The 23,549-nt window shown below is 41.1% G+C and overlaps 1 protein-coding gene across 4 annotated transcripts in view; it reads right to left on the bottom strand.

The window, feature by feature from the left end:
* The window catches only part of fsd1 (fibronectin type III and SPRY domain containing 1), a 97,781-nt gene extending 74,650 nt beyond the window's left edge, over window positions 1–23,131 (bottom strand). For 3 of the 4 annotated variants that reach the window (XR_007958120.1, XR_007958119.1, XM_052037765.1), the window contains exons 1-4: window positions 22,874–23,037; window positions 18,427–18,522; window positions 4,183–4,314; window positions 1,927–2,028 (exon numbers count right to left, since the gene is read on the bottom strand). Coding sequence is in view for 2 of the 4 variants with exons in the window: in XM_052037765.1 (XP_051893725.1) it covers window positions 1,927–2,028; window positions 4,183–4,314; window positions 18,427–18,522; window positions 22,874–22,891 (348 nt within the window). In the remaining 2 variants the exon portion in view is untranslated. Of the gene's footprint in view, window positions 1–1,926; window positions 2,029–4,182; window positions 4,315–18,426; window positions 18,523–22,873 lie in introns of all 4 variants that reach the window. The other variant, XM_052037764.1, reaches the window with a different exon arrangement.
* Between the last annotated feature and the right edge of the window lie 418 nt (window positions 23,132–23,549).

Below are 23,549 nucleotides of genomic sequence, written 5' to 3'. Positions count from 1 at the left end.
GAAAATATTTAATTGGGGAAGGACAAATTATGAGGCTATAAGGCTAGAACTTGCAAGTGTGAATTGGGATGACATTTTTGAAGGGAAGTGTACTATAGAGACGTGGTCATTGTTCAGGGATCTCTTGCGGGATGTTGGGGACAAATTTGTCCCAGTGAGGCAGAGAAAGAATGGCAGGGTGAAGGAACCATGGGTGACAAGAGAGGTGGAACATCTAGTTAGGAGGAAGAAGGCAACATACATAAGCTTTAGGCAGGAAGGATCAGATAGATCTCTTGAGGAATATAGGGTAGCAAGGAAGGAACTTAAGAAGGGGCTGAGGAGAGCAAGGAGGGGACATGAAAAGGCCTTGGCGAGTAGGGTTAAGGAAAACCCCAAGGCATTTTTCACTTATGTGAAGAGCAGAAGGATGACGAGAGTAAAGGCAGGACCAATTAGGGATAAAGGTGAGAAGATGTGCCTGGAAGCTGTGAAAGTGGGTGAGATCCTCAATGAATACTTCTCTTCAGTATTCACCAAGGAGAGGGGCCTTGATGATGCTGAGGACAGTGTCAGTAAGGTTAATGTTCTAGAGCATGTTGATATCAAGAGAGGATGTGTTGGAGCTGTTAGAAAATATTAGTACAGATAAGTCCCTGGGATCTAGCGGAATATTCACCAGGCTGCTCCACGAGGTGAGGGAGGAGATTGGTGAACCTTTGGCTAGGATCTTTGAGTTCTCATTGTCCACGGGAATGGTACCGGAGGATTAGAGGGTGGCAAATGTTGTCCCCTTATTCAAAAAAATTCTTGGTAGTGTGGAGCAGAGGGATCTGGGGGTCCATATCCACAAATTCCTGAAAGTTGCTTCACAGGTGGGTAGGGTAGTTAAGAAAGCTTAATAGGGTGATAGCTTTCATAAGTCAAGGGATTGAGTTTAAGAGCCACGAGGTAATGATGCAGCTCTACAAATCTCTGGTTAGACCACACTTAGAGTACTGTGTCCAGTTCTGGTTGCCTCATTATAGGAAGGATGTGGAAGCATTGGAAAGGGTGCAGAGGAGATTTACCAGGATGCTGCCTGGTTTGGAGAGTAGGCATTATGAGACTAAGGGAGCTAGGGCTTTACTCTTTGGATAGAAGGAGGATGAGAGGAGACATGATAGAGGTGTACAAAATATTAAGAGGAATAGATAGAGTAGACAGCCAGTGCCTCTTTCCCAGGGCACCAATGCTCAATACAAGAGGGCATGGCTTTAAAAGTAATGGGTGGGAAGTTCAAGGGAGATATCAGAGGAAGGTTTTTTTACCCAGAGAGTGGTTGGGGCATGGAATGCGCTGCCTGGGGCAGTGGTGGAGGCAGATACATTGGTCAAATTCAAGAGATTGCTAGATAAGCATATGGAGGAATTTAAAATAGAGAGATATGTAGGAGGAAGGGGTTAGGTAGTCTTAGGTGAGGTTTAAAGGTCGGCAGAACATTGTGGGCCAAAGGGCCTGTATTGTGCTGTACTGTTTTATGTTAACTTACTAATTCAGGGCCATAAACCAAAATTTTAAAAAGACACCCATACTTCCCAGACCTGATGCAATGACTCCTGAACTACACGTAGTCAGTTGGGCAGATACAATAGGTGTCCATCTCACTAACAAGAATCAGGAGAAGCGAAGGGCAGCAACACTAATCAGAAGATTGAATAAACAGTGGCCATTCAGTTTTAAAAAAAAACCCTACTAAATGATTTAATTCTTGAGAAAATAAAACAAACAATAGCTCAGAAATCCAGTTAATTTTTTCATTTTACTTTAATGTATCAATAACACCTAACCAACACACTCCATTGAGAGAATTTACTCAAAACCAAATTTCCTTCACAAATTATTTACAAAGTTCTGATATGGGTTGCTCATTACACTTTAATCAATTATGCAAAACAAAAATAATACCTGGTTCAACCCATCAGAGTTTGTGTTGTCCAATGTCTGGTTTGCGAACTCTAGAAGTTCTTCTGAACTCTCCAAAGCCTTGGTACAGACTGTCAGCTGGTTCTGATAAAGAGGTGCAAAATAATTGTCAATGTGGGATCTTGAATGAAACTCATCATGTCAGACAAAGCCATTGGTTGGGATTTAAGTGAATCCAAGGCCATCAATGCTCAGGTTGAAAAGACAAAGTTAGTGTTCAGAAGAAAGGGAGCTTAGATCTTATTCTGCCATTTTACCAAAACACAGACTTTTAAACCCCAAAGTTCCATATGGTCTTTATGTCTTGTAAAGAAATTCCAGTGGGTGGCAACTTGATGAAACTCAAAGTCAACTTGGCTTGGATGCAGAGGAGCAAGAGAACATAGAGAAGTGTTCGAAAAAAAAATCAAAAAACCTTGTAGATTCTGGAAGTCTGATACAGAATGTTGTTCTTCAACAGTAGTTGGCAGTTCAAGAATAATCACAGCACCATTAATAAGGCAGAGTTCCTACCTCTGTTGGTTCAAGTGAGCCTGCATGTCTGGTTGTGTAATCATCAGTCAGATTGTTCAAAGTATTACTAAAAACTTACAAATCAGTGACTTGCTTATTTTACCGCGATGTTCAGGATTAAAGAAATATAGGTACATATGTAGGTCCCTATTTGTAAACCGAGTAGTGGCCAGGTACTTTCTAAACAGAGTGTGCAATAATTCTATGGTTTGGTACAGCTGTTTGTGTTATAGAAATATTGCTGCAATCCAGGAACATTTGTATTACGCCCTCCGTTTCCTCACTGGTGAAGACATCATGGCACTGAATTCTAATTGTTCAAGGAGGAATGTTACTTGCTAAGAAATCAAACCACAGCAAGGAATCAAAAGCATTGACACAAAGAGTATTTGAGTTTCCAGTGTTTAGAATCAATACAGAGTTCTTTATTTACCATTAGTTTGGCTCAGTTTTTGCATTTTTCCTTTAGAGTCAAAGTTGCAGAACAAAAACCACACTGAATCCGAGGGAGCCTCTCACTGTCAGGTTTTAAAGTGACTTTTCACAGAGATATTATCTACCCATTTAAGAGGCTGTTAGAAAAACCCCATGCATTTGGAGATTTTCCCAGTGTCCCGCTAACATCCAATCAATTAACTGATCATTTGGCTCGTCTGTATTTTTGAACTGGCCACATATTTCCAATTTCAAGGGTAATTTATGGATTACATATTTGAATTAGGAGTACGATTAGGCTGCTCAGCTCCTTGACCCTGCTCTACCATTCAGCAAGATCACAGCTGCTCTGATTGTAATCTCAATCTTGCCTTCCTTCTGAGCCCTGACATCCTTTCAGCCCTTTGTTTATCATGAATCTATTTACCTCTGCTATTAAAACTTTCAAAGTCACTGCTTCTATTACCTTTAGGAAGACCTCAAGAACCCAAGACAGAAAAAAAATTGCCTCATCTTTATCTTAAATGGGCAACCCCTTCCTTTTAAGCAATGACCCCTAGTTCTAGATTCCCCACAAGGGGAAGCACCTTCTCCACATCCATCTTGTTGGAAGCCTTCAGGGATTTATTGGCATCCATCTCATTCTTCTAAACTTCAGGAGATACAAGCCTAGTCTGTCCAAACTTTCATCGTAGAAGCTTTGGGATGTTGCAAGGGAAGTGTTGATAAAAAGTGCAGTGGAAATACAAGCACTCCTTCCTTAGCTTCAGCTTAAGTTGAAAGTTTATCAAATTCTCTTTCCCTACCCCCAACATTCCTTTCTCCAGCACACTGTGAAATAGGAACACAAGATGGGCAGTGCTGATATGCACGATAATCATAAATTTTGCGCAGATGAACTAGATGGCAACTTGGTCCCTTAAGGTACCAGGTTCAGTCTATGAAGTGGATATAAATGGTGCTATCCCAATGGGGATCCATGCAAACTGCATAATCCAAAACCCAGAACACTGTGTCATTCACAGTTTTGCACTGTGCAGCGCCAACGTGATTCTGTCAGTTCTCTGTACCCAAATGGTGCAACTGATAGTTTTAGTATCTTGCTGCAGCTTGAGTGACCACATATGGCTACACCACAGACTGAAGGCAGTTGATGGAGCACTACATTTTCTAGATGGACAAACCAAGATAGCAAAACAATCCGTGTCACCATCATTTTCTGACAGATTGTGCTGCTGTCTGACCCAGTTTACCTAGCTGAACCAATTATCATTGAGATGACAGACCAACCTGCAGTTCATATGTCTTGCTGGCTCGTTCTTGTTTGATCTTTGTCACCATGTCTTCCTTCAGCTCATCGAGAATGGTATACAGCGAGCTATATTCTGCTTCCAGGTCTCTGAGAGCTCGCTCAGAATTATCCTGAGAAACAAAGGAGGCAGGAAATAGAAAAGCAAATCAGAAGGCGTGAAGCACTGGTCTGCAAGTTTAGACAAAGATCTTATTCTTTTAGATATCTCCTCAGAAACAAAGGTGAGAAGGATCCCCATTGCAGCCACCCCCACTGTTCAGGTGAATTGAATGTGAAAGGCACATCCATTCCCCTTCATGAAGTCACCAGTGTCATCACAGACTGTCAGCACTGAAGCTTCCCGTGATTTATTACCCCATGTCCATGCCGTTCAGACAAATATCTTTTACAGGACAGTACTAACAGAGAGGCATTTTATTTAAGATGCTATACTTTAGATGCAAATTAAAGCAAGGTCATACTCCAGCATCTTATGTTGTGAAACACTGGTATTTCAAGTGTCTGTTATTATTCCAAGTGGTGGGTTCTCGAGTATCCATGGCAACATTCCCTCTTCAACCAAGACCTTCAAAGACAAATTCATTGTTTTTTTTGAAATGGCACTGCAATGATGTGGGGACACTTGTAGGATACCACAGTATTCAAAGCACTGGGTTATCACTAAAAGGTTTGAGGACAGAGAGAATGTTGTGTTTTGCTGACGGCACTGAAGTGTTGGCAGGGAGGCAATTCAAATGTCGAGATACAGAGGCAAAACAAATATAAATAGATCAGTAATAGTTTGGGGAGTGGCAAACGGCAAAGGGTGTGAAGAATTGCATAATAATGAGAATACAGTACAGACATAAATTATGCTATTAAAAACTAAACGGCTTTTGGCTACAATGCAGAAGAGGGATCGGGAAGTATTGTTGGATAACTCACTAAAACTAATACCCCTAAGAAACAGGAGCAAGAGATTATGCAGCAACCCAGTGCTGCTCCACCTTTTACCAAGATCATGGTCAATCTGGTGTATCCTGCAACTCTTCTTTCCAACCCCTTTTCATAACCAGATCCCCTATAAACCATGAACACATCAGGGATTCAGCCTCCATAGCTACCTGCAGAAGAGAGTTTCAAAGATGTATGACCTTCAGAAGGAATTCCTCCTCATCCCAGCCTTATCTGGGTGACCGCTTATTCTATTCCAGATCCCCCCCACGAGAGGAAACATCTTCTGCTTTCTCAAGCTTTTTCAGGAATCTTATGGTTTATTTTTAAATATATCACCTCTTAGTAGGAATATCTTTGCAATAAAAGCCAAAATTCCATTTGTCTTCCTAATCATTTGCTGTGTCTGCATGTTTCATGTACAAAGACATCCAGATCCCTCTGTACTACAACATTTTGTACTCTCTCTCCATGTAAAAGCTAGTCTTCTGTTCTTCAGACCAAAATGGACAACATTACACATTTCCCACTTTATACTCCATGTGCTAAACGTTTGCTTATTTCCCTTTGCATCCTCCTCTCAGCTTTACCACCTCAGCATCAGAAAATCTGGCCACAAGTAGTTTGGCTACAATAAGGCACAACAGAATGAAGTGTCACAAACCAGCAACAAAAGAAACACACTGAGCATGATTCAGTGTTAAAAACTATTTTATTAATCACTACTATTGATAATACGTAAAATAAAAGTAAAAATGTTAGTATGTTAGAATTCAAGAATGTTAAACCTCGAACGTTAACCCCAAAACTAAACTCTTCGTGTGTGTGTGTGTGACAAAGTCCAAAACTCCCAGTTCCTGAATGGTTCTTAAAGTTCACTTCCGCAAGCCATAAGGTGAAACATGAGCAAGGGCTTCTTCAACAACCACCGTTGTCTGAAGATAAGATGTAGATGTAGAAAAACATAGAGAGAGTACATACGAAATCCAAATGTTCCACGATGGAACCCAAACGACACTTCAGTGTTTACTCGGTAGTGACTTCCTCACCCCGAAAAGCATCTGAACCGTGGTCGTCCACACACAAATACCTGTTTCCTTCTACAGGTCAGCAACAAAGTGAACTCCACCGGATTACTTCCAACTTCCATACATGGATTTCAGTGGCAGACACAGTTATTGTTTCTCATCCATCGATAGAGAAAACAAGCAGGCTGGTGTCTCTCTCCCTTCTCTCTCTCTCTTTCCTTCTTCTTCTTCTTACTTCTTCAACAACGTCATTACGTCCTTTATCTTCTATTGACGTAAGCACGCCCCACACACACATACACACACACTCTCTATCTTAAAGGGACTTTCACTGAGTCCGTAACACCTCCCACCTAAAAAAAAAATTTTCCCAAGAAAATTTTAACCGCGCATAGAGTTAGTAATGTTAATAATTATCATGCTACACAACTACAGACTATCAGATTAGTACAGATACATGTTTCCCATTTAACATCGGGAAAGACAATCAGCAATCACATTATCTTTGCCTTTAATGTGGGTTATCATGAGATCAAACTCTTGCAAAATTAAACTCCAGTTTAACAGCCTTCTGTTCTTGTTTTTGACTCGGCTCAGAAACACCAGTGGGTTATGATCTGTATATACAGTCAATGGTTTCTGAGCGGTGCAAACATATACACTGAAATGTTGCAAGGCTAAAACAAGCGACAGTAATTCTTTCTCTATGGTGGAATAATTCTTTTGATGCTCATTAAATTTCTTTGAAAAGTAAGCTACAGGATGGTCAATATCATCAAGGTCACCCTTCTGCAACAACACAGCTCCTGCAGCTTCATCACTGGCATCTACTGCTAATGAAAATGGCTTTTCAAAGTCAGGTGTTCTGAGCACAGGATGGTAGCATAAAATGGCTTTCAGCTTCTCAAATGCTTCTTGACAAGAATCTGTCCAAACAAACTTTACTCCCTTCTTCTGAAGATTAGTTAGGGGAAGAGCAATATCAGCAAAATTTTTACAAAATTTTCGATAATATCCAACCATTCCCAAAAATCTTCTAACAGTCCTCGTACCTGTGGGAATAGGGAACTCAGATATTGCTTGAACTTTTACCTGAACAGGAGCTTGCTTGCCTTGACCTACAACATAACCAAGATACGTCACAGTGGCATGGCCAAATTCACTTTTAGCCAAGTTAACTGTAAGGTTAGCCTTGGAAAGTCTTTCAAACAACCTTTCTAACGCAGAGATGTGATCCTCCCAAGTATCATTCCCAGTCACTAAGTCGTCAATGTAGGCATCTGTATGTTTTAACCCATGAATCACCGAATTAATCATTCTTTGAAATGTTGCCGGAGCATTTTTCATTCCAAATGGCAAAACATTGTATTCATACAATCCAGAAGGGGTTACAAAGGCTGAAATTTCCCTTCCTCTTTCTGTTAATGGAACACACCAGTACCCTTTTAATAGGTCAATCTTTGTAAGAAATTTTGCCTTTCCCACTCTGTCTATGCAATCATCCACCCTAGGAATAGGGTAAGCATCTGACTTCGTTACAGCATTCACTTTCCTGTAATCTGTGCAAAATCTAACAGTTCCATCAGGTTTAGGTACAATAACACAGGGCGAACTCCAATTTGAATTAGAATGTCTAATAATATCATTTTCCAACATGTATTTTATTTCCTGATCAACAAGTTTACTTTTTTCCACATTCATTCGATATGGGTGTTGTTTGATTGGTTTTGCATCCCCAACATCAACATCATGGGTAATTATCAATGTTCTGTTTGGAACATCTGGGAACAGATTTTTAAATTTTAAAATTAATTCTCTCATCTGTTGTTTTTGTGAAACTTGTAAATGGTCCAACTTCGTTTCAAGGTTCTCCAGGATATTTTGGTTTTTTAGTTTCGATGGAACAATATTTGGTCTAAATTGGCCTTCCTCAACATCAACATCAGGCATTCTAGAAACAACCTTTACACCATCCACCAAGGCCACCACTGAATCCCTCTCATAATAAGGTTTTAGCATGTTTACGTGACAGAGTTGTGTTTTCTTGCGTCTATCTGGTGTTTTGATTATATATGTTAGATCAGTCACTCGAGATTCAATAACATAGGGTCCAGAAAAACGAGCTTGCAAGGGATTATTTTGGCTAGGGAAAAATACCAACACCTTTTGCCCCACTGAGAATGTCCTAGGCCGAGCACGTCTATCAAAATATGTCTTCATTCTTATCTGGCTTGTTTTCAAATGCTCTCTCGCTAGCTGGCAGACTCTCTCCAACCGAGTTTTAAATTTTTGGACATAGTCCAACAGACTCAAGTGAACTTCCTCATTAACCCATTGCTCTCTTAACAACTCCAAAGGTCCTCTCACCCTATGTCCAAACACAAGCTCAAACGGACTAAATCCTATTGACTCCTGGATCGATTCTCTAACGGCAAACAAAAGTAAATGGATACCTTCGTCCCAATCCTTGGTGTTTTCAAAGCAATAAGTCTTCAGCATATTTTTGAGAGTAGAATGAAATCTCTCCAGAGCTCCTTGAGATTCTGGGTGATATGCAGATGATACAATCTGCTTTGCTCCCAGCTCATAGACTATTTGTTGAAAAATTTTTGACATAAAATTACTACCTTGATCAGATTGGATTTCTTTTGGCAAACCAAACAAGGTAAAAAATTTTACAAGAGCCTTTGACACCGTCTTGGCCTTAATATTTCTAAGGGGTATTGCCTCTGGAAATCTAGAAGTGGCACACATGATGGTTAACAAATACTGATTTCCAGTCTTAGACTTTGGTAATGGACCAACACAGTCCACAATCACCTTCGAAAAGGGTTCACCAAAAGCAGGAATTGGTTTCAAAGGAGCCACAGGGGGTTTTTGATTTGGTTTACCTACCATCTGACATGTGTGGCAGGTTCGACAAAACATCACCACATCTTTTCTCAAACCAGGCCAATAGAATTGTTTCAAGATCTTCCCTACAGTTTTATTCACACCAAAATGACCACCCAAAGGCATACTATGGGCCAGGTTTAAAATCTCATCCCTATAAACTTTTGGAACAACAACCTGATGAATAACTTCCCATTCCTCAGTAACAGGAACATGAGGAGGTCTCCATTTCCTCATTAACACTCCATTTTTGACATAGTATCCAGTTGGCACCTTTTCAATCTCCTCACATGAGAGAGCTTTTTCTTTCAATTCTGTCAACTCAGGGTCCTTTGTCTGTTCCACCATAAAATCCTTCCTCGACAAAGACAAATCTTTAAATTTAGGCTCACTGTAAGGATGTTGATCCTCCAGTGAAGACAGAAAAGTCTCAGATAAGGCATCAAAATTTTCTTCCTGTTTAGGACTGTCACAAGGAACTACATCAGACTGCACCGGACTGTCTGTCTTGGCTAATTCTTTAGCTCTAGCTCGAGTCACTGCACATGATGGGTAAACATCTGGATCATCCTCAGACTCATCAATCCTTGGTTTGGTTGTTAACCGTACCACAGGATCACTTTCTCCATTTGCAAGGTCATTTCCCAATAACAAAGAAACTCCTTCCACTGGCAAACTAGGTCTTATCCCTATTTCGACTGGTCCTTCTACGAACTTTGACTTTAAAATCACCCTGTGAAAAGGGACAGACATGGTCTCACCTGTAACGCCTCGTACTAGATTTACTTCACCAGTGTCACTTTCTTCACCAAAATTTAAAACACTGTCCAGCAAGAGAGATTGACTAGCCCCAGTATCTCTAAGAATTTTCACTGGCACCTGGGGTGACTCATCATTCAGTGAAACAAAACCCTCTGATACATACGAACGGAATTCTTTTCTCACCTCCTCCAACTTTTCCGCTTTTCTCTCTTGCAAGGACTGGTCTTTAACAGCATCTCCTAAACCTTTTTGATTTTTAATTGCCTGAAAGCAAGCATTGGGCCCAGCTTCCTTCTTTTTCTTCAAAAGGGCACAATTAGATATCACGTGGCCAGGTTTCCTACAGTAATAACAAGTACGCTCAACAGGTTTCTCCAGCCCTGGCTTCTTTTCATCTTTTCCTTTTTGATTACCTCCCAATTTAATCTCTGGTTTACCTGGATTGTCTTTGTAACTCTTTTGAAAGGTTTTAGGTTGTCCCCATTTGGATTTATGGGTTAAAGCATAATCATCTGCCAACCTAGCAGTTTCTTGTAAAGTTTCCACTGCCTTTTCATTTAAATATGTTGTTAATTCAGCTGGAACACATCTTTTAAAGTCTTCCACCAGTATCAATTCTGTCAATTTATCATAATCCCCATCTACATTTTTAGCCAGGCACCATCGTTCAAAACATATTCTCTTTCCATTGGCAAATTCCATATAAGTCTGATCTGCAGATTTCCTCAAGTCTCTGAATTTTTGTCTATAAGCCTCAGGGACCAATTCATAGGCCTTCAATATAGCTTGTTTTACCTTGGTATAATCAGCTGCATCCTCAACAGACAAAGCAGAATAAGCTTTTTGAGCTTTACCTTTAATCACACTCTGTACCATAAGAGCCCATCCTTTCCTTGGCCAGTTTGAACTCACAGCAACCTTTTCAAAATGTTGGAAATACTGATCAACCTGATCTTCTTCAAACGGAGGGACTAATCGAACCTCCCTGCTGGCTGAAAAACCATCATCAGAATCAGATTCCGAACTCCTACGCTTCATTTGTAACTCATGCTGCCTCTTTTTCTCCTCGTTATCCAGCTCCATCTGCTTCATTGCTAGATCAGCCTCTATCTTCATCTGAGTTATCTTTTGTTCAGCCTCTAATTTCTTTTGTTCGGCCTCTAATTTCTCTCGCTCGGCCTCTATCTTTAACTGGGTTTGCTCTCGTTCGGCCTCTAATCTCTTTTGTTCTCGTTCAGCTTCTATCTTTAACTGGGTTTGCTCTCGTTCAGCCTCTATCTTTGCCAGCTGCACCTGTGCCTCAGAAATTGCTATTTCACTGCCAGGAAACTGTTTTAACACTTCCTTCTCAAACACCTTCTTTTCCACATAATGGCCAGCTATCAGTCTCTGAATATCTGCCTTTCTCATAGACTGCTTTACTTCTGTAAGGTTTAGCCTTGTAGCAATCTTTATCAGATCATCCTTTTTCGCCACCTCCAATCCCTTTTGGGTTGGTGACTCCAAAAATGCCTTAATATCCATTGCTGCTGGTTTCCACACACACAAGCCAATTAAAAAGAATTTATCAGACCTCCCTCAAAAATCTTTGGATTGAATCTCGAACAAATCTCGTCAATATGGGGTACAATCCCAGACGACACTCGTTAACCTTGGGAACTATCCCGGACGAGCCCCCAATTTTGTCACAAACCAGCAACAAAAGAAACACACTGAGCATGATTCAGTGTTAAAAACTATTTTATTAATCACTACTATTGATAATACGTAAAATAAAAGTAAAAATGTTAGTATGTTAGAATTCAAGAATGTTAAACCTCGAACGTTAACCCCAAAACTAAACTCTTCGTGTGTGTGTGTGTGACAAAGTCCAAAACTCCCAGTTCCTGAATGGTTCTTAAAGTTCACTTCCGCAAGCCATAAGGTGAAACATGAGCAAGGGCTTCTTCAACAACCACCGTTGTCTGAAGATAAGATGTAGATGTAGAAAAACATAGAGAGAGTACATACGAAATCCAAATGTTCCACGATGGAACCCAAACGACACTTCAGTGTTTACTCGGTAGTGACTTCCTCACCCCGAAAAGCATCCGAACCGTGGTCGTCCACACACAAATACCTGTTTCCTTCTACAGGTCAGCAACAAAGTGAACTCCACCGGATTACTTCCAACTTCCATACATGGATTTCAGTGGCAGACACAGTTATTGTTTCTCATCCATCGATAGAGAAAACAAGCAGGCTGGTGTCTCTCTCCCTTCTCTCTCTCTCTTTCCTTCTTCTTCTTCTTACTTCTTCAACAACGTCATTACGTCCTTTATCTTCTATTGACGTAAGCACGCCCCACACACACATACACACACACTCTCTATCTTAAAGGGACTTTCACTGAGTCCGTAACAGAAGTCATTAATAAAGACCAGGTAGCTGAGGCTCCAGCCCTGATCCCTGTGGCAACCCACTAGTTATAGTTTGTCAACCTGAAAATGACCCAATTATTCAGACTATGATTGATTAACCAATAACAATCCTCTAGCTATGCTAATATTACCACCCCTCCCACCCCCATGCCATGAGCTCTTACCTTGTCCAGTAACCTTTACACGCAAACTTTTCATGCGCTTTTTGGAAAGCTAAATACACTTCATCTATCATCCTCTCTTTATCCATTTGGCCACTTACTTCTCTCAAAACAGCTCAAATTATTTCCCTTTCTTAAAACCATGCTGATACTGCTTTATTGTATTACATTTTCTGAATGCTCTCCTGCTTAAGGACAACCAGATCTATAAGTAGGGAAATGGAGCATAAATTTTGGGTGATATTGAGTTGGCATGAAACACTGGCATGGGCTCACCTAGAACTTATTGTATAGTTCTGGTCAACTAAATGGAGCCAAGGATGTCCAGGCTCCAGTATCATTGCAAAATAGGGAAGCAAATTGATATTGCTCTTAAGGTATCCAAACCGTGAGGAAAGATTTTAAAAAAAACTCCGAAGAGAAGACCACTGCCATATATTAATCAAGCATTCAACTCTGACATTTGAGGTGGATGTTAAAGATCTCAAAATTATTCTGAGAGGAACAAGTTCTTTGGCATGCAAGAAAATACAAATTGAACTCAAACAACATTTTTACATTAATAAAAATTCAAGGTCTAGTATTGAAGGTGGAAAATATACAGAAAGTATAGATACAATGACTATTCTTGTGGGTGGTAAGTGTGGTCTGCCTGCGTCAGTCAGGCAGAAAACAGAATACCTTGAGAACTGGAGTGTATTTTAAAACCAACTAACTTCATGCCAAAAGCCTCCCACTTTCTTGCACATAATATCCAAAAGTTTTGTGTAGTGGCTTTGTCCATCATTGTAGGAACTGTTTGTTTTTAAATCAATGTTTCAGATGAGCCATTATACCAAGGATGGACAAAAAAAATATTGTAGCACACCCACAGCTGCCTGGGGTGAGATTTTGGTAAAAAAAACGACAAAGATTGTAGAGAAATATTAACCACAAGGGGTACTTGTAGCCTCTATTCTTGCTAATATTTGTGGAATGGAAAAATAAAAGCTGTTTTTATGTCATGAGGCTATGGTTACTGCAAGTTAAGAGATAGAAGTATTAGTTAAGAGGGCCTTTGTTGCTGTATTCTGACAGATAGCAGCTTCACTGGAGCACACTGCTAAAGCTGTTACCTTAACACTGAATATTACTGGCACACTGCCAATCTCAGGGGAGATTAGGTCCAGGGCTTTTACACCAGAATGCACAAGGAACCTGAATATCAGCAATGTTAGCACTCTGCTCATTCTGCCTGGGATCACTATCAAAATTAATTTAGTCTTCTCAGTCAATTAAACAGGGAACACAACATGTAAATACACTTCCAGGAAAGTACATTTCAACATACTATTATTTTTCAAATATTCTTTCTTCATTTCAGGCATTGATTGTTTCTGAATTCCTGTTAAACAGCTGAATATGGTTAATGCCAGCCAAAACTTGTTTCTTTCAGCTATGTTCATTCAGAATGACAGGAAGAAGCTGCCCAAACACACAGCAATATTCCAAAGCTGATCACTGTTTCAAACCTCCTTCAGTACTCACCTTCACAGTTTTCTACATGTGTGAATCCGGCTATCAAGTATTAGTGAGTTATTCAATAGCAATGAGCATAATTTGGGGCAAGTATGACCTGTACAAAAAGGACGAGTTGCACTTGAATGCCAGGGGGACCAATATCCTGGCGTGGAGGTTTGCTAAGGCTACTGGGGAAAGTTTAAACTAGAATTGTTGGGGGGTGGGATCCAAACTGGAGAGACTGGGGAAGAGGTGTTTGGCACTCAAATAGAGAACGGTTGTAGACGGTACTTGAGGGAGGATAGGCAGGTGATAGAGAAGGGACATGCTCAGACTGACGGTTTGAGATGTGTCTAGTTTAACGCAAGGAGTATTGTGAACAAGGTGGATGAGCTTAGAGCTTGGATAAATACTTGGAGCTACGATGTGGTGGCCATTAGAGACTTGGATGGCTCAGGGATAGGAATGGTTACTTCAAGTGCTGGGTTTTAGATGTTTCAGAAAGGACAGGGAGGGAGGCAAATGAGGTGGGGGAGTGGCACTGTTGATCAGAAATAGTGTCACGGCTGCAGAAAAGGTGGACGTCATGGAGGGACTGTCTACGGAGTCTCTGTGGGTGGAAGTTAGGAACAGGAAGGGGTCAATAACTTTACTGTTTTTTTTATATATAGGCCGCCCAGTAGTAACATATCGAGGAGCAGATAGGGAAACAGGTCCTAGAAAGGTGTGATAATAACAGAGTTGTTGCGATGGGAGATTTTAATTTCCCAAATATCAATTGGCATCTCCATACAGCAAGGGGTTTAGATGGGGTGGAGTTTGTTAAGTGTGTTCAGGAAGGTTTCTTAACACAATATGTGGATAAGCCTACAAGAGAAGAGGCAGTGCTTGATTTGATATTGGGAAATGAACCTGGTCAGGTGTCAGATCTCTCAGTGGGAGAGCACTTTGGAGATAGTGATCATAATTCTATCTCCTTTACAATAGCATTGGAGAAGGATAGGAACAGACAGATTAGAAAGGCGTTTAGTTGGAGTAAAGGGAATTATGAGGCTCTCAGGCAGGAAATTGGAAGGTTAAATTGGGAACAGATGTTCTCTGGGCAAAGTACAGAAGAAATGTGGCAAATATTCAGGGGATATTTGTGTAGAGTTCTGCATAGGCATGTTCCAATGAGACAGGAAAGTTACAATAGGATACAGGAACCATGGTGTACAAAGGCTGTAATAAATCTAGTCAAAAGGAAAAGAAAAGCTTACAAGAGGTTCAGAGAGCTAGGTAATGTTAGAGATCTGGAAGAGTACAAGGCTAACAGGAAGGAGCTTAAGAAGGAAATTAGGAGAGCCAGAAGGGGACATGAGAAGGCCTTGGTGGGCAGGATTAAGGAAAACTCCAAGGCATTCTACAAGTATGTGAAGAGCAAGAGGATAAGACGTGAAAGAATAGGACCTATCAAGTACAACAGTGGGAAAGTGTGTATGGATCCGGAAGAAACAGCAGAGGTACTTAATGAATACTTTACATCAGTATTCACTGTGGAAAAAGATCTTGGTGATTGTAGTGAGGGCTTGCAGCAGGCTGAAAAGCTTGAGCATGTGGATATTAAGAAAGAGGAGGTGCTGGAGCTTTTGGAAAGCATCAAGTTGGAGAAGTCACCGGGACTGGATGAGATGTACCCCAGGCTACTGTGGCAGGCAAGGGAGGAGATTGCAGAGCCTCTGGCGATGATCTTTGCATCATCAATGGAGATGGGAGAGGTTCCAGAGGATTGGAGGGTTGCAGGTGTTGTTCCCTTATTCAAGAAAGGGAGTAGAGATACCCCAGGAAATTATAGACCAGTAAGTCTTACTTCAGTGGTTGGTGAATTGATGGAGAAGATCCTGAGAAGCAGGATTTAGGAACATTTGGAGAGGTACATTATGATTAGGAATAGTCAGCATGGCTTTGTCAAGGGCAGGTCCTGCCTTATGAGCCTGATTGAATTTTTTGAGGGTAAGACTAAACACATTGATGAAGGAAGAGCAGTAGATATAGTGTTGAAATCCATATACAAGGCATGTGATAAGGTACCCCATGCAAGGCTTATTGAGAAAGTAAGGAGGCATGGGATCCAAGGGGACACTGCTTTGTGGATCCAGAACTGGCTGGCCCACAGAGGCAAAGAGTGGTTGTTGACAGGTCATATTCTGCATGGAGGTCAGTGACCAGTGGTGTACTGGTCTATAACTTCTGGGACCCTTACTCTTTGTGATTTTTATAAACAACCTGGATGAGGAAGTGGAGGGATGGGTTAGTAAGTTTGCTGATGACACAAAGATTGGAGGTGTTGTGGATAGTGTGGAGGGCTGTCAGAGGTTACAGCGGGACATAGATAGGATGCAAAACTGGGCTGAGAAGTGGCAGATGGAGTTCAACCCAGATAATTGCGAAGTGGTTTACTTTGGTAGGGCAAATATGAAGGCAGAATATAGTATTAATGGTAAGATTCTTGGCAGTGTGGAGGATCAGAGGGATCTTGGGGTCCCAGTACATAGGACGCTCAAAGCAGCTGCATAGGTTGACTCTGTGGTTAAGAAGGCATACAGTGTATCGTCCTTCATCAATCGTGGAATTGAATTTAGGAGCCGAGACGCAATGTTGCAGCTATATAGGACCCTGGTCAGACCCCACTTGGAGTACTGTGCTCAGTTCTGGTCGCCTCACTACAGGAAGGATGTGGAAGCCATAGAGAGGGTGCAGAGGAGATTTACAAGGATGCTGCCTGGATTGGGGAGCATGCCTTATGAAAACAGGTTGAGAGAACTCTGCCTTTTCTTCTTGGAGTGACGGAGGATGAGAGGAGACCTGATAGAGGTGTATAAGATAATGAGAGGCATTGATCGTGTGGATAGTCAGAGGCTTTTTCCCAGGGCTGAAATGGTTGCCACATGAGGACAGAGGTTTAATGTGTTGGGGAGTAGGTATAGAAGAGATGTCAGAGGTAAGTTTTTTTTAACTCAGAGAGTGGTGAGTGCGTGGAATGGGCTGCCGGCAATGGTGGTAGAGGCGGATACGATAGGGTCTTTTGAGAGACTTTTGGATAGGTACATGGAGCTTAGAAAAATAGAGGGCTATGGGTAAGCCTAGTAATTTCTAAGGTAGGGACATGTTCGGCACAGCTTTGTGGGCCGAAGGGCCTGAATTGTGCTGTAGGTTTTCTATGTTCTATAATAGAAGAGTCCCATCCTGCTCTCAACCAGTGACCCATTAATGAGCAACAAACCAAGCTAATTCTTCCTTTCCCAGCTGTTTCTAGTTCAGGGACACAAGGACCAGCATCACCATTCCCACAGGGATCAAATTAGGGATCTCTCTCATTCACATGATTCTGGACACAATGTGTGGTGTTCACTCACTAATCGCAAGGGCGATTTGTTGCTCGTCTCCCTGTTGATGTTTATAGGAATGGAAAAACAATGGAAAAACAAAAGCTGCTTTTATGTTATAACATGTCATGTGGCTATGGTTACCACAAGGCCTCCCTTGCAGTTGGCTGTAACCTAAAAGCAAACTTGTCAGGTTTTTGCTAAAGCTGGCAGTTTTACTGTTGAATCATAGCCTCCTGCACAACTGTATCAGGGGCTCCTTGCACTTTCTGGTATCAATTCCATCAGCATGTACTTTTAATTCCTTTCTCCCTCAATTCATGTAAGGGATGCACTCCTGGAACATGTTCCATTCAGCAAAATTTCAGAAATCAAAATGCATCATGGATTATTTCAGTACAGTGTGTTTCTATGAATAGAAAGTGGCATGCTATCCATGCTAGTAGAAAATAGCTTTGTTAACCAAAAGCCAAAGTGTCAATGTCATTAAAGTGAAAATTCCTAAATCAACCAATCGTAAATTGAGTAACTATTGTAATTTTGCTTTTCCTTATACATCCAAAGTGTTCAAATACCATGTGTTCTCAGGGTAATGAAATTTCTTCCAAATTCCTTACTAGTGATCAGCTCTCAAACTTCTGGTCACTAGTTTTAGACACCCCTCATGTGGAACTTTCCCCACACGATTTAAAAAAGTTTCAGGATATTTATAGTGTGAATATTTAGAGCAGATATAAGTTTCAGATTCTGTGGGCAGGCAGAAATGGCCATTCCTCATTTGACTAACTTCCCTTGCATAGTCACTATCCTCCGTGAACACAAATGGTCAACTTCCAGTTTGACCTGTTCCACATAGTTGAATCCCTTTAAGCACAAGGGATGGTGGCTGATTGAGGTGGGGGGGGGGGGGGGGGGGGGGGGGGGGGGGGGGGGGGGGGGGGGGCGGGGGGGGTTGGTGGTGCGCGGTGGTTGAAGGACCATTAGCAAATAGAACACACTGAAATAAAATCTTGCTACTACTGGTCATTACCCTGGCCAGGAATAATATATTATTACAAAGCCACCAAGCACCAATTAAATCATTCAGGTTTTGGTTAAAACTTTATGAAGAGTTCGATTGGCTGCCAATCACAGACAATGAGTTTAAAGACTCAGTGTTACCTCAACATTCTGCAGGGTTCGCTTCAGCACGTAGACAAAGTTCTGGACCTCCTCATTTTTCACAGCCAGTGTAGTTATAATCTTCCTTAAAGACTCCTGAGGAAGGTTAAGAGTAGCTGGATTAGAGTTAGAGAATACTGTATACTCATTGCAATCTTTTCCCTGGTGAAAACTCATGTTATCCACATCTCTCAAAAGTATTGTTAGAGAAGTAGAGGACTACCTCCATGAAATATTTTCCCCCACTAGATGTTTTATATTTATCATTCAACCATAACTTCCCGATTTATCTTCGCAACACTGACGTCCTTCACATGGAGTTGGTCCAATCACCCTGGTTTCATAACAAATATACTTCACATGGTTAGAAAACTATCCACATGATATTTTATTTCAATGTTGTCAGCTGTGTAAGACACCAGTGTTTGCAAGACCAAGCTAAATTTAATATTGGCAAAATGCTTTGAGAAAAATGACATTAATAATTCAAATATTGTCTTGCTAAATTGAGATTGTAAATTCAGAAGACTGTATGCAGCAAATAGGGAAGTTCAAGGTCACATTCTCTCTCACATGCCAATCCATACCCCTGACAAAGATGATTCCTCCATAATCCTGTAAGGGTTCTTGAGAATGTGGGGAGAATAATATATAAAGAAATGGGATTAACGTGAGTGGGTTATGGTTGGGCCAGATTCTATGCTGTATTTCTCTATAACTTTAACTATTGCTCAAGCCTTAGAAGACACAAGTATGCATTATTTAGTTTGAAATAAATTCTTCATGGGATGTGATGTAACTGGCAATCCAGCATTTATTGCCTATCTTTAATTGATCTCAAAGATGGTGACAAGCCACCTTCATGAACTGCTATGTCTTCAGTGAAGAAATTTCTGCAGTACTGGATTTTGATTTAATGACAAGGAACAAGGATGTATTTCAAACTCAGGATAGTAGGTAACCTGAAGGAGCTTAGTCACTGGTGTTTCCTTGCATCTGCTGCCTTTTTCCTTCTAGGTGAAGATTTGGCAGGTTCCGTGGAACAAGTCCTTGTGAATCATTGCAGACTATTTTATAGATGGCACACACTAAAGTTATAGTACATTGTTGGCGAAGGAATATATAAATTGGGGAAAGAGGCAACACTTAAGCTTTGTTGAACTTTGAACATTTTTGGATCCAGGAAACTGAATATACCACTCCTCCCAATTTGTGCTGGTGGGTGGATAGCCCTCAGGGAAGTCAGAAAGCAAGGATTTCTACTATGTAGTACACATGCTATCCTGTTCTCGTAGCTACACATGTTGGATGGTTTGTTGTAAGGATTTGGTGGTGGCATTCAGTGTGGTGGCATTCAGTGATGATAATGTCATTGAATTTCAAGGGTAGGTAGCTAGATCTTTCTGGAAATGGTTATGGCCTTGACATTTAATAGGCCAAACTTGAATTTTGTGCAGGAATTACTGCAAGTGGGTACAGATTGCTAAGTTAGGAGGGACCAAACATGAAACAACCTCATTTCTAAACATATGATGAAAGGACAGCTATTGATAAAACAGTGGAGACGAGAAGCCTAATTCACTGCCCTGAGGAATCCCTGCTGTAACATGCTGTGTCTGAAGTTATTGATCTACAATACCAACAAACATCTGAGTCTGGTATGTCTAGCATGTGGAGAATTTTAGCCTCAATTCCTATTAAATTCAGTTTTTTAAAATCAGAACTGTTTAATGCCGCAATCTGTCATACCCCACCTTGATGGCAAGTGCACTTGATCTTACTTTGACTCAGGATTTCAGCTCTTTTATCCATGTTTGGACCAAAGGATGCAACAAGGTCAGAAGCTGAGTAGCCCTAACAGAAACCAAATACCTATTCACTGATGCTCAGTTTGGGAAGAGTTGCTTTAATAGAACTTTTGACAAATCTACAGCTGGTACTACAAACTTTTGCTGTAGCCACTGTGTCCAGGAATTTCTTGAGACGATGAGGAACTAATTCAAAAGGCTAAAGAAAGAGTTGTAAGATGGCAAGGACTCAAAGGAAGATAAAGGCCAATCATCCACAATGCACTGCTGGGTGAAGATGATTCAAAATGCTTCAGGTGCATTTATTGTCGCAAACATTAGACAATCTCACATCCGTGGTGGAATGTTCCTATTCACCAGGCTACGTACTAAGTACACTGCAGGTGAAGCGAGTTAACATTTCTCTATTAGGCTCACTTATTCCCTACAACAACATTTTTTCCACATAATTATTAAAGCAAGTGCCAACACATGCACGAGGAGGAACAGAAAATTTGTGTCTGCAAATTCTCACAAGAGCCCCGAATGTCAACCAGTTGAATAAGCCAACCATGTTTTTCCATCTACACTACTATGGCTGCATCTTCCGGGCAATCCTCTACTTTACATTATTTAGACTTTAATTCCAAAACTATTCCTCTCCATAACACTTTCTTCCTCCTCCCAGATGAAATTGGTAGAGTAAAGACAAACAAAGGAGCAAAACCAATTTCAGTGAAGGCCTATTCATTTGCTTTGAGAGTTGCCATATCCAACCCATTGATGCAAGGATTTTTGGATGCTGAAAATAATCAGAGGGCAATGGAAAGAGGGTGGGAATATGAATGAGTTAGAGGATTAGCCATTATCTGAATGGATGGTAGACCAAATACAAGGGGTTATGGAACCCATTTCTTACGCCCGTAGAACACTGAAAAAAAAACTCAAAGATCTGAAAGGTTAGGTTCACCTACACCTTGGGACCATGTTGCCAAAACTTATCATCTAGGGTGAAAAGATGCCCTTGCATCACCTTAATAATCACCTACAGAATGTTTATCAGACTTCTTCAGTTGATGTAGCAGTCAGAGTGGGGCAAGCTTGCTCTGCTAGTTGGCAATTAATGTTTACTCACACCATTGGGGAAATCACATTAGACAAGTTTTCTCCTCACTGCTCAAACTTAATAATCAAAGCTGAAAATAGGATAGCTTTAAATACCAATCTCTTCATACAGATCACTTGCGCTGTTATTTAAAAGGCAGAGCAGCCTTGCAGGGCGACTCCTGCTGCTAATTTGAGTGCTTGAATGTTGAGAACACTGCCCTCTTTATTCAGTTGCTCCCACTGTGCAGAAGTATATCACTTAACAGAGTTCCTGTGTTAGTGGCTACCTGATGTCCCTGTATTTCAGATATTACAACCACAAACTGAAAATCTGGGATAAAAACATTAAATACTTGTATTTATTTCCAATCAACATTTGATCAGAAAAGAGACTATTTAACTGCAGATTCTGAAGCAGGATCACACCAATTTTGTTTTCCCCATTCTGATATGAAGGGACCTGCTCTGTATTCCATCACTAAACATTTTCCTTGTGACTTCCATCGCAGACAGCTTCTGTCTCCCCCCCCCCCCTTCTCTGCCTGATGTTCAGGCCCAATCCTCTCCTTGGCTAGTAGACTAGAAACGACCTTAGAAGACACTCCCTCAAATCCCATAGCTCTATTTAATCTGGGGCCTGCAGTAAAAGCCTACAGCTCAGGCCTTTCAACCACAAATGCTACTAGTGCCTATGTTGCCACTTACATCCAGGGTTGGAACAAGCCCTTTATAAAACAGGAATTTATAATCATTTCTTCCTTTACATATAATATTGTTTCCCCACACATCCAAGGCTGCAAACAGAATTCCAGATTCTGGGAAGGGCTAAGGTGAAGCACATTGAGATATTCCCAGGACAGAAATATTCCATTTAAACTATCTCAGCATAATGAGAAAAGCAGTACTGATAAATCCGAGCAATATTTCCATAATTCAGATGGCCCTCAACCATTTTGGTCATGAAATTCTGATTAGGTTGCAAATCGTATTTATAAACCGGACCGACCGGTAAAGTCTTCATGTGCACAGTACTGGGGTTACACGGGAACTCAGCCAGAAGTAAGGCTGACACTCTTTTCAAACCGGTACGTTTTAAACGCCAGGCCTCCAAGATACAACTTGTTACTTACTTAATCCAAAGGACCAAATTAAAGGCCGTTAAATTACACACCGTGCAAAATAGTTCATGCTGTGTCACAAATAAGTATTAATGCACCATTTGCACAAATTCATCCACGCTTAGAACAATCTGTACTGATCTATTAGACCAATCACTTACAATCTCATTTCCCATTTTGAATGCTGGTTAGCTTATTAAAAACAGTCTCTATCGATATCTGGAATTAATGATTAAAACCACCTTCCTACATTAAGTCACAGAATTGAGAGCCACGGATTGTCAGAATGCTTTGAAATTCATTTGTGTTACAGCATTAAAAATGGGTGCGTTTTGTATCAGGTCAATTTCATTCTCAACTCCCACCCACCCAGCCTCTGCTCTGCAGGTTAAACCATTCATTGCAGGTGCAACATTGTTCCTATCGAAATGTTACCTTATTGTGATCTGCCATTGCGGAATCTCTACATGGATTCCTTTCCGTTTCTTTAAAATAACACTGATTGCAATAACATTGCGGCTTGCTTATTTCACCACCTCGCCTTTAAAAGAGCGAACAAAGCACAGTGACTGACTGACTGACTGCTAACGAGGAGAGAGAGAGGGAGGCCCAATACTTAACAGCACCGCACTGGCTCTACGCAACAGCAGCGCAGCCGAAAGCGGATTGTGGGATTTGTAGGAGCTTTGGCGGATTTTAACAGTGTCCACAGAGCCGGAAACATCTCCAGCCGCCGGAGTTGCAGCCCCACCAGATTTGGGAGCGGTGCCAATGAGGGGAAACAAACCGTTAAAAAAAAATCTACCTGTCCACCTCTTAAAGAGGCAAAAAAAATTAAAATAATTCATCTTTTAATGTTAGTGCCTGTGCTGTAGTTAACATCTCACAGTGCAGAGGAAGGTGGCTTGCGATGATGCAGTTCCCCACCCATGCCGAGATTCCCTCCTTGCCTTTCCCCCTCCCCTCCCCTCCCCTCCCCTCCCCTCCCCTCCCCTCCATATTTGTGGTATATGTCCTTCTCTTATTTGTCCTCCCAAATACTTATCAGGATTAAATTCCATCTGCCATTGTCCTGTTGAAATTACCAGCTGATCAGATCATTCTGTCGCCT

The sequence above is a fragment of the Pristis pectinata genome, chromosome 24 (assembly GCF_009764475.1).
Source record: "Pristis pectinata isolate sPriPec2 chromosome 24, sPriPec2.1.pri, whole genome shotgun sequence".
Classification (NCBI taxonomy): domain Eukaryota; kingdom Metazoa; phylum Chordata; class Chondrichthyes; order Rhinopristiformes; family Pristidae; genus Pristis; species Pristis pectinata.
This window is presented reverse-complemented; position numbering and strand designations above follow the sequence as displayed.